We start from the raw sequence: 18454 nt of genomic DNA, 5'->3' as shown, positions 1-18454 counted from the left end.
TATATATATATATATATATAAATGTATGTATAAAGATATTTTATATTTCTGTGGTCTATCTTTGTTTTTTCTTTTATGTGACTATGGACGTAAAGTCTGCTAATAAAGGTTTATTATTATTTATGTAATATTAAATGTTTTTTGTCCACAGTCTTTAACATCACTGAGCTGATGCATTTCCACACTCGCGGCTGCCTGCCTGCAAGGGACTGCAACAAAACGGAGACAGGAAGCCTCCTTACGGCAGGGTACACCGTGACAAGGGCTTGCTGCAAAACCGACAACTGCAATGGAGCCCCATCTGTCCAGCTCACTGTCAGTGCAGCTCTGGTTGCTGCCGTCACAGCTGTTTGGAGTCAGCTGACCTTTTAGAAACAACAATGAAAAAAAAAAGTGTACTTTATATGCAAAGTTTTAGTAGGAAACAGACATAATCAGTTATGAGCACGTCTAAATACTCATGAAATAAACATATTGTCAGATTTCAATGTAGCACAGGAATTACAGATAGTTTGCATGTACTTTGTTAATCAAATAAAGGTTGACGGACTGGGAATTTTTGTTTTTTTAAATTATTGTTTTGTTGTCCCGTTTGGCTGTGTAGATCTAAGAATCTCTGTCTTAAAGCCAAAGAAAGCCCAACAGATTTACTGTCATAAATGGAGCATTACTGCTTCCGCTATAGTGCTCTGCTATATATACATGCAAAAAAAAAACCTTGTTGGATATTATTTTGGGATTATTTCAGGTTCGATAGACATAGAAATAGAAAGATAAAAGAGAAAGATAGGAAGAGAAAAAAATGAGGCAAAATGTTAAAAAGGCAGAAAAAGTGATAAAAACCGAGCAGATGACAAGGAGAGAATAAAATAAGATTTTTAGAGTCTGATTCTACGCCTGCAGAAAGATAGAAAAAGAACAGCTAAACGGACCAATACAAAGTATCTCAGTTCCAGATAACCAACGCCTTTGACAACATCACTGAAAAGTATACAGTACTGTATAACACAAGATGTATAACGTGACACCAAAAACTAATTACAGGGTTTGTTTGTATAGAAGCGTGTATGTAAACACCTGGATCCAAGCACCTGTGGGTGTTTGTGAGAGTGTGCATGTATACAGTGTGCGATTTGCAAAAAATAAAACAGAGGAGGGGAATCATTTAAAAAGCTGTATTAATGAATAAAAGTTTTATTAATAATAGTTAGCTAGCAGGTGCTCTTTCAGGTAGCTAGCTAGATCCAGTAGGTTAGACTATTGTTTTTAAACCTGCGCCATCTACTGTCGGGACTCGGTGGTGGGTATTAGTTTACTTTAACCGCTTTGAGCAGAAAACATAATAATACTCTTTAAAAACAAACAAAAAATTTTATTTACAAATGTGAAGGACGCAAGACATGCATTAATATAAATTTTGAAAAATCCACATTACTTATTTAGATCAGAGTGGGAAGGAATGTATCCCCCCCCCCCCCACCCCCCCAGGGATAAAACATGAATGAGTGGGGGGGGAGGGGGTAAATCCCCCCCATTTCCCCCAGCAAATTGCACCCAGCATGTATATGTAAGTTTTATCCATAAGAAAACTGCTCAGTAGTGGTTGTGAGGAGCCAATGACCCACGCTCCAGTGCGGCAAGGCAGACACTGGGGGAGACCGGAACCCCAGATGCCCGAAAGGGCCCCCAGAGCAAAGGAGCCCAAGAAGGACCAACACAAGGAAAGCTATCTCCCCCATCCCAGAGAAGAGCAGAGATTAGCCCCAGGAAATCCCCCAGCAGCCCCATGAAGCAGGCACCAGGAGTGAGTCAGCAGCACACTAGTCGGCACCCAGCCCCCGACACCGAGGATCACCAACGCACCAGCGGGCCAAGGTGCCAAACACCGAAGGGGAGCCGCTCATAAACGCTCATAACGCTCATAACCACACATGGGGGGAAAAATGGACGCTGTAAACACACTCACCACACACATCCTTTACTCCCGGGTCCAGGTACCGATAGCCCTGAGTGGCATCCAGCCGCCTGACCCAGGAGGGATCCCTGCCATTTGTACTGCGGCAGTAAACACATTTTTTCCAGCTAAATAGGAAATCAACCGGCATTAACAGGACGCCTTCATCCTGTTATTGATGAAGGCGTCATCATTTACAGGTATTGTGTTATTTTACCATGACATTGTGCCTTCCTGCACCACTGAAACAAACACGGTTAAACAGACAGAAATGTAGACGAACACCTGAAATATAATTTCACAATAAATATAGAAACAAGCCAGTTTGAACCATTGACACACAAAAACCTAATACTGCATAATCTGCGTAGGTATTTCTGAGCTGATGAAAAAAGAGCAGAGAGTTAATGAAATGAGTGCAGACGTAGTTTGCTTGGTTGGGAGGAACGGCAAACAGAGTTATGTCAACCAAGCAAACCTTCAGGTCATTAGGTAAACACTTAGTCATTAAAGATTGTTTGAAAGAAGTCATGGGCTAAATTGTGTTCAATATGTGCTTAGTTATGCTTAAGTAATGTTATAAAGTAATATTACTCAACACCTCTGAAATCTGACAGCAGCAATCTTAGATTGGATCCTGTGTAATGTACTTTTGAAAAGGTTTTTGCAGCATGTTAATTGGCCCAAACACTTTCCATCTGTTTTCTCCTGGTGGCCTTGCTCACACTTTAAACCAACATCACAATCAGCAGTCACTATCACCAGCAGTTTAAGTCTACATACAGAACAATGATGGAGACTTTTGTCTTTGTACCACATTAAAACTTGGACTTTTTTGTTTTGTTTTTCATAATTTTAACAATCTTTATAGAACTTTGACGTTACATTTCTGAATAAGATCCTTATTCTGGCGTTTCCAGGCTTTGTGCATTTTTTCTGCACTTGTCAGATACTTTTATACAGATATAAAAACTTGCTGCCTAGTATGTGTCAGCTTGTTTGCATCTAATTTTATCTGTTTGTTTTTTTTTGTTTTTCATGCATTACAGTTCTTTGTTATGTTAATGTTTGTGTGGAATGGCTTTAAATCGCATCAAAGCAGAACATGGGGTCCATGTTTGTTTTTTCTGGTGGCATTGCATCTGATCAAACATGGCTACTTTTTGTCAATAATAATAATAATTTATGGTGTGAACATGGGCTGCACAGTTGCACAGTTGGTCAAAGGTCTGAAGTCTTGCTGCATGGAGTTTGCATGTTCTCCCTGTGCATGTGTGGGTTCTCTCTGGGTACTCCAGCTTCCTCACAGTCCTAAAGCACCAATGGGAGATTAGTTGGTATCTCTAAATTACCCTTAGGTGTGAGTGTACGTTGTGGTGGTTTGTCTTGTGTGTCTCTATGTTGCCCTGTGATGAACTGGCAACCAGCCCATTGACCGCCAGTGCAAACCTGCACGGATATACAGGCATAGACAGTAGATGCGAACAATTGGCTGCAACTTATTTTTTCTAAATTTCATGTTCATTTTATTTTTACGTTGCTTTGCTTTAGAAAATCTGTTTTACCTACAGTAAAAACATTCATGTTAGATTAACTGGTTACTTGAAATTGCATGATGCTTGGCAATTTGTCCTGTTTGTCTCTGTGTTGGTCCTGTCATGAACTTTTGGCCTATCCAGAGTCGTCACAACTTGTAAACTGTTTTCTCTAAAGTTACCTAATATGCTGAATAGAAAAAAATCTTAGCCTCAAAAGTATTTTTGTCGCCTTTAACCAACTCTGTAGAACAGAAGAGATAAGGCCATTCCAAAAAAAAAAAAAGCTATGCAATTATGACTTTACTCTCAGAATTTGGACTTTTTTTCTTAGAAAAAAAAGAAATCTGAGAAAAAAGTTAGAATTGTGAGAATAAAGTAGAATTCTGAGAAAACAGCATTCCTAGAATAAGTCAGAATTGAATAGACTTTTACTCATGATTTGTGGAGAAAGACCAGAGCGGCAACCAGACAACGGTAAGCGCATGCTGAAAATGATAATTATTTAATAAAGGTAACTCACTGAATACACAAAGGGGACCCAAACCAGAGCACAAAAACAGGAGCACAGAAACAGACACAGACATAGAAACAGGACGACACAACAACAGAGGAACAAAAACCCGCAACACAGTTGAGTCAACCGAAACTTTCAGGGATCATGGCACTTTTTTTGAATGGAATCTTCCGTACTGTAGAGAATGTATTTTGTTATCCGTCTTTCACCATAAATTTTATATATATATATATGTATATATATATATATATATATATATATATATATATATATATATATATATATATATATATATATATATATATATATATATATATATATATGCCACTAACAGATTTATTTCACACCTGTAGGTTATTTCAAAATCACATCTTGTGCATTTTTATACAAATGGCAGTCTAATGTAATACTTTCTTGAAATATAGAGGTAATTGTTAAAGTGAATTTAGTCATTAATTTTGTATTTGAGGCCGATGGACTCGTTTAGAGTCACGGGGAGCTGGGACTGACAACACAAACAAACAATAGCCAAACAACCATATAAGCATCTATTTTAAGAGCTTTTTTTTAATAAATCGAACAAGGATGTTAGTTTCAAGATTAAGAGGAAACCAGAGTACCCGGGGGAAACCCGCAAAATGCAGGAGGAAGAAAGATTTGCTGATATAAACTTTTAAACTCATTATACATCTGTACTTCTTAGATTTCATACATAATCCTCTCTTGTAATGACATGTTAGAATAAAATCAAACGTAGCCTTATAAAAGAATGGCCAACGCACTAATGAGTCTAATTTGCAGCTTTTTGTGGCATTAACACAATCCACTTAAATTTAAATCATTATACGGCACAACTTTATAATCTTACTATTTCTTATTTTATCCTATCAAAGAGTCTCAGGGAAGCCAGATTGTGTGGTTATTTATCGTCGTAAAAAAATTAAGACACCTTATTAAATATTTGCTCCTTTATTGACAAATGTTGACTGTAACTGACTATGTTTTTTGTTAAATTAAATGTTATCTAATTGTTTTTCTAGCTGAGGTACGAGTTAGGATAACCCATCCCGTAACAGTTGGGCTTATCCCCTTTAGCTGAAATAATTTTAATTAAATGCTTCCTGTGTTCATCCACCAGCTTGTGACATTGGTCTGAGGAATGTTTGTCCCACTCCTCCCTTTCAGCTGTTACATGTTTGACAGGTTTCCTTCATGTTCCGCCTTTTCCCAGTCACCTGTAGGCTTTGAATAGGCCCAGGACTCCATGTCCTAATTCCCAACCACTCCTTTGTGGATTTACCGGTATGTTTCAGGCCATTGTCATGTTGCAGCATCCAGTTCTGCTTCAGCTTTAATTTTTAAAGATGATCTCTCGTTTTCCTCAAACATCTCTGATACACGGTGGATTTTCTGGTGGGTAGCTGACCAGGGTGCTGCTTCAGCAAAACATCCCCAAACCATGACACTTCCACCTCTATGCATCACAGCAGGTATTATGTTTGGTTCGATTTTATACTCAGTCGTCCAAATAGCCATTTTTTTCTAAGAAAACCTGGTCTTAGTCTATGTTTTCTCTCGTAAGCTTCAGTCTGGCCTTCGTTACTTTCTCAGAAAACACTTGTGCATCTCTTTCTCTTGTTACAGGTGTCCACTTTAATATTAAGCGAAGGGTAAACTTGTTTGGACGGTGATTTTAAAAACAATCAAACAAGCCGTACACAAGGTTTTCTTTTATCTCCTTTGTGAAACTTGATTAAGTTTTCGTGTTCGCTACAATTTTAACAAAATATATTCAAGATGGTTGCGGTACAAATGTATTCTGAACTTCAGCTTGAATTGACTTAAGGCTGCACAAATGTTTGTTGACCAAATAAAGGGATGGGAGACTTATGTTTCCTTGAGCCATGTCGTTTTGGGGCGGAGAAATTTCAAGAAACAGCCTCCTCTTACCTGTTAAGGAAGCAAAACCTGATGAGCCTCTTTCAAATCCGTCACACTTTAGTTTTGTCTTGTCCTCGGTTACTCCTGGTTTCATTTGAGCTCAGACAGACAACAACCTGAACCTGTTGATCCTTTGTGTTTATAGAGGTTAAAAATCCTACCAACAATGAATACCATGTGGAAAGCGGTAATTGGTCTCAGTGCCTTGATTGTGGCGGGTGAGTTCAAACTAATTTCATTCATATTTAAGTTTTTCTGCTACTTTTTTAACACAATAATCATATATTGTACATGTTTTTATGACCAGTTAAGTTTCCCTCTGTCCTACTTTTGTTGCTTGTATTTAATGGCTTATTTCCAAAATAAACTGAAACAAATTTATTTGGCAGATAACAATGAAAATATGTCCACTTCTGATCCCTCTGCTTTTATGTCTGCAAAAGCCTAAAATTTGAAAACAGTTTGACCATCAAAAAGACACTTGGACCTTTTGCAGGGTGTGTTAATGAGTTATTAGTTAGTGGAGAAAGAAGAGGCTCGTATGCCCATACTGCAGACATTCATTGTTACTTTGGTAGAAATATTACAAAGTGGTTAAAAATAATTCAATTTCCCAAGTTTCAAGCAACCTTTTTGACTAAAAATTAATGTATCATATCTGAAATGGATTTTGGACGAATACTTTATAAGATATGCAGTAACTTTGCTTTTTTTTCTTGCTTGTTTTTTTCCACTGAACAGCAAACTGCCTGGACTGCCGTCAGTGCTCCATTGGTGTGTTTGGAAGCTGCTTCTTTGGGAGTGACGTCAAATGTGATAACGCAACAGCGAGCTGTTACACTGGGGAAGCACGTAAGGAACAACAACAACAAAAAAAACATGTTACCATCTATTGATCATAAGATTACTCAGCTGGGAGGAGAAGAATAAAATTACCCGCAAAACTATGTGGACAAACCAGTTATTTAGAGAAACAGTCAAGAAGTAATTAAGTAGTAATTAACCTAACGGTCATGTTTTTGGACTGTTGGACTGTTGGACTGGGTGGGCCACAGCAGTTGTTGCTGCCCATCAACATGGGAAGGATGAGGGAAGCACAATTTGATGTCCTTCAGTCAAAAAGATTTCTCTCCAGTTAAAACCATCTCCAGCAACTGCAAGTCTCCCCAATCAGGGAAGATCCTATTAAACGCAATGAGATAAAAAAAAAAAAAAAATAGACGCCACATTTCACAGGCCTCAGTTAGCTCGTTGAACACTAAGATTCATGACTTTATAGTTTGAGATGCTGTTGTGGGGTTCCTGATAGAGCTGGGCAGAAATGAATTTCTGTAAAACCTAATGCACTGAAGCAACAACAACTTGGACTGAGGAAATTATACAAAAGATGACTACTACAAGTTATTACTGCTAAGTATAGATCTATATGGTGGGCATTAAAATTAAACAGATGTAAATAAAGCAGAAAAAGTTGTAAAGTTATGCATGCATAAATAACCTGCCAAAAATATACTTATTTCTATTATTTGGTTGAAAGTTTGTGTTTTCCAGAACTGACCTTAAAACAGACTAATGAAATCTGATATGTTTGTTTGAAAACTATTTTTACCAGAAGTGGCTGTCAAAGTTATGTTTATGTTCTGTTTATGTTTTTTTCAGAGTTCAATGCTACAAAGGTGGTGTCCCTGCACACCAGGGGTTGCCTGGACTCAGACCTGTGCAACGTGACACTGACTGGATCCCTCATTGGCGCGTCTTACACCAGCACCTTCAAATGCTGCACCACAGACCTGTGCAACGCCGGCACGTCTGCCCAGCTGTCTCTGACTGTGGCTCTCTTTACTGCCGCCCTGTCCACACTGCGGAGCTTCTGGGAGTTGTAGTCAGACCGTTATAATCACTGCTCCAACCTGATTTTTCTGATTATGTTAACCGTGCAATACACAAATGATTCCTTTATGTGAAGCTTACAGGTTCATTTACTTCTGTAAAAACCAATAAAAGCTCTGAAATTAACCTTCTTGGATTTTCTCTCTCTGACACACTTAAACACCTTCATTTAAACGGTCTGTGTGGAAATCTAGCAACTGCACTTTTTAATATCTGATACTTTTTTAGGCTGGAAATGATTAAGAGAAACTTACGGAAGAGGATTAGAGCCATTCAAAAAATAATAATAAAGTCTATTCACTTCTGACTTTAATCTCAGAATTCTGAGAAAAAGTCAGAATTAAATAGACTTTTTTTCTGTTTTTTGAATGGCCCTAATCCTCTTCCGTAGAAACTTTAGGACAGAAATAGCTATAAATATATATAGATGTAGACATCCTATCATATAATTTAAAAAGAAATTAAACTTTTTGGAAATAAAATTATCAGATATAATGATAATAATAATAATAATAATAATAATAATAACCGCATATCCCCATAAGCAATTGGTTTAGTGGGGCATTGGCCCCTGTTGGCCCCATCTAGAACCACCCATGCCTGTAATTACTCCCCAGCCCCTAAGGTACCATAATCAAATAATTAATTAAAATAGGAATAAAGCAAATTGATGTCAGAAACTTTTCGCAAAGGACTAAACATTTATTATTTAATCTCATATTAATCTTGGATTATATATATATGGATGAACGACTTGTCTAAAAACATCTGAACATTAGGCAATTTAAAAAAAAAAAGACAATACATCTTTGTGCTGTGACTGGGTGAGGCTTGTTCTTTTCAGCATGATCCAAGCTTGTGGTATGTTCTCCTCGCAGCTGCCAGCAACAGTCTATTGTCCTCTGGACCATCTGATAAATCTGGCTGCACCGCTCTGTCTAGGACTTATTATTCTGAAACCAATGATGCCCTCTAGTGCTTTACACAGTGGGCCGGACCGGTTGCGGCAACACCACAGATCCGCATATATTCTTTGAGCATTTGTTTATTTCTACTCTGTAAAATAAGATCATACTTTCAACTCTTTGCTTTATTGAAGCCAGATTACTCTTCATGTTCAAATGTATTAAATGTCAAACTCCAACCTCTGCTTAGACTGAAGGTCACTGAATCCCAGTTTGGGCCACTATAGTGGAAAATACACAGCACCAAATGAAGAACCTCAATTGATTTGGTTCCTTTTGTCAAGCCTCTCATTATGTAAAAAAACTAAAACAGTGACAAATCCCCACCAGAGAGCACAACAAGTTTCTGTGTCGTCCTCTAGTGGCTTTCTATCACCTTAACAAAAAGTTGTGGCCAATATTTCTTCTTCTTACATTAACAGAGTTGCTTTGCAATTTTTGGACCAAGTGTTTGTGGTACCAGCTCCCGCAGAATATTGTACCGATTTATCAATGAATATTTACTTAAAAATTGTAATTCTAGGAAAATAACAATTTTACTCTAGTATTGCCAAGCCAAAATAAATAAATATCAGCTTGATTTTGGTATAGTATAATCATCAAATGAGGTAATCATTTTTAATCACAATTAAAAAGGTTTAAAAGCCTTGTTGTGTTAGCAGTGGTCAGACCTGAAGACAGTACCTTTGCTTATCATTGAGATGCAAAACAAAGATTCTGCATGCAGGGAAATGATGCCTAAGAACATTGAACCAGGCAGCTTTCCGGACAATCAGGAACGTGAGAGGTTCTGTTGCAGTAGAAAATGCTTCAGGGTGTTCAAGACTGTCCAGAAAGTGTCATGATCTGACCTGTATGCTGTCTATATTCAGCTTTACCTGTCCTGCTCTGTGTAATCAGTCTTGTGCACTGCCTGCACCTGCAAGGCTGCCTCAACGCGCTTCTGCAATAAAGCTCATCTCACACTCCTGTTTCCTGTCCTTCTTAAGCCTGCTGCAGACAGCCTGACAGCAGCAGATTATGGAAAGCTTATGCAAGTGGATGTCCAGCAGTTCTTCGTGCCTGATTTCCTTGTCTTGACCACAATCATGGTTCTGGATTTTCCTGCCTTGCCCTTGTTGGACATCCACCAAGCTTCTTGTTTTTGGGCCTCGACCTGGATTGTAGGCCTACCACGACAACGAGCCTTGCCCCTGGATTTGTCTTCCCTGTTTGGACTTCCTTGCAAAACCTAAGCCTGTCCCCCGGATTCTGACCAAACCTCAGTCACCCCGCCTATCTCCTCTGTGGTGAGTAGTCTCCAGCTTGTTCCGGCAGAGGATTTCTGACTGTTGTCCAGGTCTCAATATAAATAAAACCTTTTAAACGTAACTCCTTGTCTGGCTCGAATTCTGGGTTCCATGCCTGCACAGGCTCTTAACAGAAAGTACCAGGACCGTCTCATCCCCCCAGTGCATTGCAGAATCCTGTTGCCAACCGTGCAGAGCTAGCTAAACATTGGCAGCAGATAAATGTCACTGTATCTGCATGTAGAGTGAGGTAAAGAAGCTTGGATTGGCGGCTTGTGCCAAGGGAACCAGGAAAGAAGCAACTTCTGTGGAAGAGAAACTTCAAGAACAATGTTGATTAATTGAGAAGGACCAACAAGGACAGTAGAAGAAACGTCTAAATATGTTTTGGGGACATCTAGAAAATGTGTGAATTACCATCAGTGCAGTTTTATTACCAACAGTGAAAATTTACGGTGGACTTTTTTTCTAATCCACACAAAGTAATTTTAACTCTCTTTGTGGCAGAATTAGAGTTTGTTTAAATCATTTGGGTGCGCTCGTGGCGTAGCGGGTAGCGCAACCCATGTTTGGAGGCCTTTAGTCCTCGGCACAGTCGACCCGGGTTCAAATCCGACCCACAGTCCTTTGCCTCATGTCTCTCCCCTTCCTGTCAGTCTACTGTCAATAAAAGCAAGCCACTAGAAGCCACACAAAAATTTTTTAATAAAAAATCATTTTTTCCCAAACACTGACTCTGGTCAGCTGGGGCAACCTGTTTGGCTATAATGGCATGCTGTAAGCAGTCAAAGTGATGCTTCTAAACCTAAGAACACTGTACTGACTGTCAGGCATGGGGGTGGCAGCAGTATACTGTTGATGCAAATCAACAGTCGACACTATTGGGTGTCCCAGCAGGGCGATAACCCTAAAAGAGTGTTCAAACTGGTTCTGGAACAGGTACAGCAGGCTAATATCACTGGAATGGTCACAAACCTCCACAGGCACCGACATAGAAACGATCCAATATATATTACAATAATATGAATAAGGCCTGCCTACTCTGATGCTGGAGCCAGTCTTAGTTTAATAGTCAGTTACTCAAATAAGATTCCAATCCTGAGATTTCCCTTTAGAGCAAATCTGCCCTAGGACATGTAGGCAACAAGCCTCAATATATGGTATGCCTGAAATGCAGGAGGGAAGCCAAATTAGAACCTGAAAACCAGGCAGAATACTGACAATTTTACTGAGAACTGACAGCATATCAGTCCATAAAATATGGTAAGAGAAAATTTACACCAAATTTGACTTTAAGTACCCAGTTGTTGTGCTTAAAATCTTTAACGTTTTGTGCTGTCTTATTCAGCCCAGCCTTGGCTTATTAAAATAATTAAAGTCAATTATTTAAATGCCAAAGGTTATGAGCCAATCCTGTCTATTCGCGTATGAAAACGTCTCACCGGAAGTGCAGTGATCTCGGCCACCACAAGGGGGAACCACTACCTCCCTGACTGATGACAGAAAACTGAGAGAAATGCTTAACGTGAACTCATTTATTTAGATGCGTTCGAAAACTAGGAGGGAAAAACCAAAAACTTTTCAAACTAAAATGTCAAACTAGTAATAAAGTAATAAAGTTTGCCCGTGTAATAAAGTCAAATGTACTTTTATATGTTTTGAAATCCTGAGTGTAACTCTAAAATGAAATGGCAGCGTTTAAAACAAGAGGCTACAGGTTGTGCCTTTTTGTTTCCGTGTGACATAATCCTTTAATTCCTTGCCAACATCAACATAGATGTTAACCTTATAAAAAACTAATTGGGGAGAAAAAAAACTTCCTTGTGAATAATCTGCCATTTTCATTTGTTTGTTTTTGAACTCGATGCACCACGCTGCTTAGTTGCATTATTAGTTTTCTTCATGCAACTTTCTGCAAGTGCAGTGCAGGAAATCGAGGCGCTGTCTTTGCTTTCATGATGATGACGACAATGAGATGATGATGATGATGATGATGATGATGATGATGATGATGATTGTGCAGCGCAGACCCTGAACTGGGAGGAGGAAACCAGCCGCAGCGCAGACAGAAAACTTTCAGCACCGTAAGATTTGTTTAAATAATAAACTCTCGCTGTAACTTTTAGCGCTCTCTGCGGGAGGATGATCGCTTTTTTTTGTGAGGCGTTTCCGCTGTTTGTGTGGCCGCCACGGCGTTGTTAGTCTGGGATTTGTCGGAGCGGAAGATGTGGGCTGAGCCGCCCGCGCCTGACGCTCGTTTTTAAAACAGAAACTTTAATCATTCTCATTGTCCCGACTCGCTTTTATCCTCTCTTTTTTTGTGTGTTGTCTTGCTTCCACTAAAGTGTTTTTTATTTTATTTTTTTATTTGTGTAGGGGTGAAGATGAGTGACGCAAATCAGCCCAGACTGGAGCTTTTCGTGAAGGTAAGCGGCGGAAATGACAGCCGTCACACCCAGAAAGTGTCGCGCAGATGGCGACGCTGACGGACACGACTTTATGGAAAGATTTACGATCACTGTCTGACGCTTCCTGATAACATATCTCTGTTTATCTCGGATTAACTGTGATAGTTAAAACGAGATCCCGTGTTTGTTGTCATGGCACTCATGAGCACCGCTGACTCACCGCGGCTTATAAACTCCTGTAATCTAATTAAACTGACATTAAGACAACAAGCCACGTTTTTTAACTTATATTTGGTACGCTGATCAGGGAGGATAATTGCACATATGCATGTATTTGATTTATAGAGATCTATTAAAAGTGTGTTCCTCTTCCTCTCGCATAATGCCTCCTCTGTGTGAACTTACGCGCCACCCTCCACTTTTTTTTTTTTTTACACTACAGGCGTGAAAGATGCTGTTGTAACTTCTCTAAATCCTGTTTTCAAAAGTCTCCTCCTGACCTGTACTTTCACACGGACTCTCAAAGGGAAGTTCAATTATAGAAGTGGCTATTAAAGTAGTTTATTTAAAAGTTTATTGAAGTTTTATGGCGCCTGTTTAATCTTCACATTTACTGATTGTTTTGCATTATATAAAAAAAGACTCTCTCTGTTTTATTTTCTTCTTCTTGTAGAATAAGTAGCTACTCGTGCATAACATGAAATATTTCTGTAAATAGCGCAGCGTTCTGCAGAGAGAGAGTGTTTGGCCTCCCCTTTTGTTGCCAAAGCAGCTCTTAACAACCAAATTGACCTGGAGCTGTGCTGTTTTATTGGGAGGATGGCCCAGCCTTCAGTCCCCAACATCACAGAGGCTTTTTGATTAGTTTATTTGCAGAGTTGACATAAAAGGCTGGGCAGAGATCAGTAATTTCTAAGGGGAAAAAATAACAATGCAGGAAGAGGCAAAAAATAAATAAAAAAATCCAAACAATAACAATGAGAACAATCCTTGTTTGGTTTCTATCATAAATATGTTGAATACATTGATATAAAACAATAAAAACACCACTTTTCAAAAATATGTTTATTGTTGATGCTTTAAATTAACAATGGATGCATCAACAATAACAAGACACAGCCACAACTTTTTAATTAAATGCAACTTTTAGATGCATTTCCACCCCTTTTACAGAAGGTTGGTGACTGTCTTTTACCGAGTGGGAAAATTTCTTCCAAATTTAGCTCTCCTGTATCAGACAGAGAACCGACCTCTGCTGGACTGAATTCTCGGAAGATGAGGATCTGAACTCGGACATTAGGCAGTTCTCCTCTGTTGTTTTCTTGGACCACATTTAATTCATACTGATCTCTATAAAGACCCCAAACCCCCGGTTTTAGAACTGCTCTGACCCAGTTGTTTAGCTGTCAGAGTTAGACTTTTGTTGGGCTGGATCAAGTCCTGCTGCTCTGCCTTATTTCCCCTCCTAGCGCATTAACTTAAAAGGAGAAAAGGTTAAATTCTTGTCTAATACAGTTAAAACCAGATATTTAAATAGACTTGCACCTAGCCATTTTTCCATTGCCTGATATTAAGGGGGAGTGGTGGACTTAGAGCAGCAAGGGAACCCGGTTTGATACCCACAGACTCCTACCATGGGTCCTTGAGCAAGACTGTTGACCACAGATTGCTCCCTGGGCGCCTCTCAGTGTGGCCGCACTCTGCTCCCTTAGGGATGGGTTAAATGCAGAGACAAATTTCCCTCTGTGGGACTATAAAAGGAAATATGTATGTATCTAATAAATCAGATATAATTTTTTTAGTTCACTTAGGACTACAATAATTTACTGTTTTTAAATGCCTGACTAATGAGCCTTTTTTTGTATTTTCATTAGATTTAGAAGTTTACTCATAAGCGAGATAACTTGTTTACTTTCTTCAAATTAATGCAGTTTACCTACATGCCCTTAATATTTGATAAAACTGCCATGGTTCAAACATTTTGGGTATCCTCCCACCAGCTCGGCTCAGTAGTCTGCTAGGATTTTGGCCCTTTCCTCCTGACAGAACCAGCTTAAAGGAGTGAGGTTTGTAGACCCCCCTTCTCTCACACAAACCACACAGGTTTTCTGTGAGTTTGGGGCTTCTGGGTGACACCTACAAAACATTGACTTTGTTGTTGTCGGCTCCCTTTGTACCTAAATAGGCAGAAAGCTTGGGGTCCTTTGGAATATCTATTTGGGCCCAAGTTTGAACTTCCTGGCTGAAGTCTTTGGATGTTACTTTGATATTTCTAAATAATATCCCATGTTTGTGATGCTTTCGTTGTTGGGGAAGTTCACCACTCCTTCCTGTATCAATACCCCAACACAACTCAAGTTTGCCTTATTTTACAGTCATTACAGTCAAACACTTAGATTTTTGTTTAATCAGACGACAGGACATGTCTGCTAAAGTCAGATATATATATAAATTTCCTCTATAATACGAGGCCTTAACATTTTTTATGTGGGTTGAATAAACAGGCAAAGTTATGCAAACATAAAATAGAAAATAAAGAAAACCACATAATTTCTAAGGACAAAGTTGTTAAAATGAAAAATGTTGGATTCGTTATTTTGTTATAACTTTGATTTTTCATTTGCATTTTTTTACCTTGTAAAATCTTGTGTAAGCAAAAGCTTCACCAGGGACGGACACTGTAAATGACCTTAAGCCTGTAAATGTTTTACCATTTGATGTTTGTTAATGCCAAACACTTGTCCTTGTAAAAAAGAAACTAATACATCAAAATAAAGGTTCTTCCTACGTCTTTGTATAACAGGCAGGAAGTGATGGTCAGTGTATCGGCAACTGTCCCTTCTCCCAGCGACTCTTCATGGTCCTGTGGCTGAAAGGCGTGACCTTCGACGTCACCACAGTGGACATGAAGAGGTAAAAACTCTCCTTCATCTGTGTTTGTTTAGGTTTGATCTCAGGCAACGCTGCAGGCCACTGCTGGCACCGCAGAGAAATGTGTCCCTTTTGTGTTAAAGGTTCCTAAATGAAGCGTGCAGTAACAAAGCAAAGCATCCAGTTAGGGAATTACTGTGTATCCTTTGTTGCCCTCTTTCTCTTTTTGTTTCTGATCTTTCTGCACCACTCCTCAGGAAACCAGATATCCTGAAGGACCTGGCTCCTGGAGCTCAGCCTCCTTTCCTGGTGTACGGCAGCGAGGTGAAAACTGACACCAACAAAATTGAGGAGTTCCTTGAGGAAACGCTCTGCCCTCCAAAGTAACCACTCCCTTCACGTGTTCTTTTTAAGCCGTCTTTGTTCTGGTTGTTTGAGCTGAAATGATCAAAATGGCCATTATTAAATATTAGAGAGATTTTCAAAGAGCTTTAAATCTTTGAATTTGAATTTTGGAAACGTTTAAGCTTTTTAACCAACGTGGTTTGCTTTCTGACACATGACAGTAGATGTAAACTCTTTGTACCTTAGGTAATGCTTCCTATAGACTTATAAAAATGATGAACAGTTTTTTAGGCTTTTTTGAAGGTCTTTCAGCGGTTTTCTTCAGACTTTTGCTGCTTTTTCAATCCTCTGTGCAGTATCTGATAATTTTTAAGTAGAGTGTGTTTTTTGTTGGTTTTCTTAAATTTGGTCAGTGAATCATTGATGAAATTCAGGTCAAGTCACTTTTTCTCAAATTTGTACCTTTAGATGTTATCCCCATCTACCTCAGTTTTATCACCCTAAACCAGTTCATGCTAATTTATTTCTCTTGGGGTTCATTATTTTAACTATGGTAATAAATTGTTGATAAATGTTCAAATCTCCCTTTTATTTTAATATATACATTTTATTACAGTTTAGTGTTTCATCTGTCACGGAACAAATTGGGTTGGCTGAGATTAAAGTTAAGATTCAACACAGGATTATTTTATTTAACTTTAATTTCGTCCCGGAGACCAAAAGAATAACAGTCTGGGACAAAAGTTTGGCCTCCATTTGTACAGCTTTGTACTAGACGACAAAGGTTTCACTGAGGAAAGGGTGGGAACAGCTGGTGATGCCTTTGGCTTTTTATTAGTGTCACCCACTGGACTGGAGGTGTAGTGCGGTTTTCTTCACAACTTCCCCATATAAAATTTCCACAGTGTTTTAGAGCAATGGCTGCAGAAAATAGACATATTATCCGTTATTCCTTTTACCCGGGTATTCTCAGTGGAAGAGGAGCTCCTATGTTGTTTTTGTAGCTCGTAGGGAATCCGTTTGTTAGTGCTAGAGTTGGAGCTTCTGGTGATGGAAACATAAAGAACTGGTACCAAGCAAGCACACTGGTTTAGCCTTGGAACCGTTAATTTTTATGCTTTCATTGTCAGCCACAGGAACTGGACTGAAAATAAGTAAAAACATTAAAACATCATCAGGAAGCCCAGAAAACTATTGATCCACATTTAAAATGTTAGAAGGAAGTTTAACACTTTTGAAAACAAAATCTAAAAAAAAAAATCAAGGCTTGTTTAAGACTGTTGCTGTTATCTCTATACATCAATAATTAAAAGATTTGTTATAGCATAGTTAGGTGGAGCTTAGTTTTGATCTACTATAAATCCTTTTTTTAGCCTTTTGTTTCTTTTTTGTTTGTAATTAATCATCTGTCTGTCTCACAGATATCCCCGTCTGGCTGCTCGTAATCCAGAGTCTAACACAGCAGGAGTGGACGTCTTCTCCAAGTTCTCTGCTTACGTCAAGAACTCAAACCCTCAGACTAATGACAGTAAGCATCTTCTGCTTAAAATGATGACGACGTTGTTACAGAACAGCAAAACATGCTGAAGTCACTGTGTTAATCTCAAGAAAAAACCCAGCAGGGAGTGTCTGTTAATAACATTACAGTCTTAAGTGCTCTGCGTCAGTGTGAACAGGGCACGTGGTGCTCCCCGCTCTTAATCTCGTTTATTCTTTGTTAAAAAAAAACAATCTAGGTAGCTTTGATTTTCTGTGTCTTCGTTCAGATCTAGAGAAAGGCCTGCTGAAGGCTTTGAAGAAGCTGGACGACTACCTCGGCTCCCCACTTCCTGACGAGATCGACGAGAATAGCGCCGAAGAGGTCACTTCCTCATCACGCCCCTTCCTGGACGGCCAAGAGCTGACTCTGGCGGACTGCAACTTGCTGCCAAAGCTGCACATTGTGAAGGTAATCTTCTCAGTGTGCATGGTTTATCCTCACCGCGGTTTTCCTGATCCATGCCACTCAAATGACTCCTTTTTTTTAACCCCTCTTATGCCACAGGTTGTGTGTTTAAAATACAGAAAGTTCACCATCCCTGAGTCTCTGACAAACCTCTGGAGGTACCTGAACTCAGCCTACGCAAGGGAGGAATTTAGCTCAACCTGCCCGATTGACGACGAGATCCACATGGCCTATTCATCTGTAGCTAAAGCTCTCAAGTAGGAAGCGAATACACCATGTGAAAGTAAAAAAAAAAAAAATCCACACAGACATCAGTAAAGCAAATATTCACTCAGCAAACAACCTGGATCTGTTTCCCTACTGATGGGTGTTTCCTTTAAGCTTTGTTCACCTTTTAATACCATTAGAAGTGGCACAGCATTCACAGATTACGTCTTCTTCTTTACTTCAAACAGGATTGGTTTACATCTACAGAGAAATGTGGAGAGATTCTAGACAGTCCAGGAAGAAATCCACTTTAGATAATAATTTTTTTTAAATAATTTTTATTTTTACAAACTTCTTTTTTATATATATTCTAAAGCCTTTGTTGATTACCTTTATTCACCTACTTCATCTGACTTGAATCTCAATTCAGAACTAGTTCAAGTTTTCATGGGATTATGGGGCTGATTACAATATGGGGCCCCACTCCTCTCACCTAAAACCACAGTCTATTGCTGGTCTCAGCAGAACAATATTTTCTTTAAACCATAAGCTGGTATGAGATTCTCACTGTATGATAACCTTGAGTA

At 39.0% G+C, this 18454-nt stretch overlaps 2 protein-coding genes across 2 annotated transcripts; both read left to right on the top strand.

Annotated features, from left to right (window-relative positions):
• Nucleotides 1-5989: 5989 nt before the first annotated feature.
• On the top strand, nucleotides 5990-7963 carry LOC105931640 (sperm acrosome membrane-associated protein 4). The gene is made up of 3 exons (XM_012870395.3): nucleotides 5990-6165; nucleotides 6689-6799; nucleotides 7607-7963. Exons 1-3 carry the CDS (start codon nucleotides 6114-6116, stop codon nucleotides 7828-7830), a joined length of 387 nt encoding a protein of 128 aa, XP_012725849.2. The 5' UTR covers nucleotides 5990-6113; the 3' UTR covers nucleotides 7831-7963.
• Nucleotides 7964-12077: 4114 nt separating this feature from the next.
• Nucleotides 12078-17959, top strand: clic1 (chloride intracellular channel 1). Its single transcript, XM_012870420.3, has 7 exons — nucleotides 12078-12175; nucleotides 12468-12517; nucleotides 15303-15412; nucleotides 15628-15753; nucleotides 17137-17243; nucleotides 17482-17663; nucleotides 17760-17959. Exons 2-7 carry the CDS (start codon nucleotides 12476-12478, stop codon nucleotides 17919-17921), a joined length of 729 nt encoding a protein of 242 aa, XP_012725874.1. The 5' UTR covers nucleotides 12078-12175; nucleotides 12468-12475; the 3' UTR covers nucleotides 17922-17959.
• The last annotated feature ends 495 nt before the right edge of the window (nucleotides 17960-18454 follow it).

The sequence above is a fragment of the Fundulus heteroclitus genome, chromosome 13, assembly GCF_011125445.2.
Source record: "Fundulus heteroclitus isolate FHET01 chromosome 13, MU-UCD_Fhet_4.1, whole genome shotgun sequence".
Taxonomy (NCBI): Eukaryota; Metazoa; Chordata; class Actinopteri; order Cyprinodontiformes; family Fundulidae; genus Fundulus; species Fundulus heteroclitus.
Note: the sequence above shows the minus strand (reverse complement) of the source record. Positions and strands in the feature narration are given on the sequence as shown.

Excerpts from the sequence above, each read along its gene's own strand:
- LOC105931640 (XM_012870395.3), top strand. The coding sequence starts at position 6,114 with ATGAATACCATGTGGAAAGCGGTAATTGGTCTCAGTGCCTTGATTGTG. Across the intron at positions 6,166-6,688 it reads CAGTGCCTTGATTGTGGCGG|CAAACTGCCTGGACTGCCGT; the intron begins GTGAGTTCAAAC and ends TCCACTGAACAG. Across the intron at positions 6,800-7,606 it reads CTGTTACACTGGGGAAGCAC|AGTTCAATGCTACAAAGGTG; the intron begins GTAAGGAACAAC and ends TGTTTTTTTCAG.
- clic1 (XM_012870420.3), top strand. The coding sequence starts at position 12,476 with ATGAGTGACGCAAATCAGCCCAGACTGGAGCTTTTCGTGAAG. Across the intron at positions 17,244-17,481 it reads AAACCCTCAGACTAATGACA|ATCTAGAGAAAGGCCTGCTG; the intron begins GTAAGCATCTTC and ends GTCTTCGTTCAG. Across the intron at positions 17,664-17,759 it reads CAAAGCTGCACATTGTGAAG|GTTGTGTGTTTAAAATACAG; the intron begins GTAATCTTCTCA and ends CTTATGCCACAG.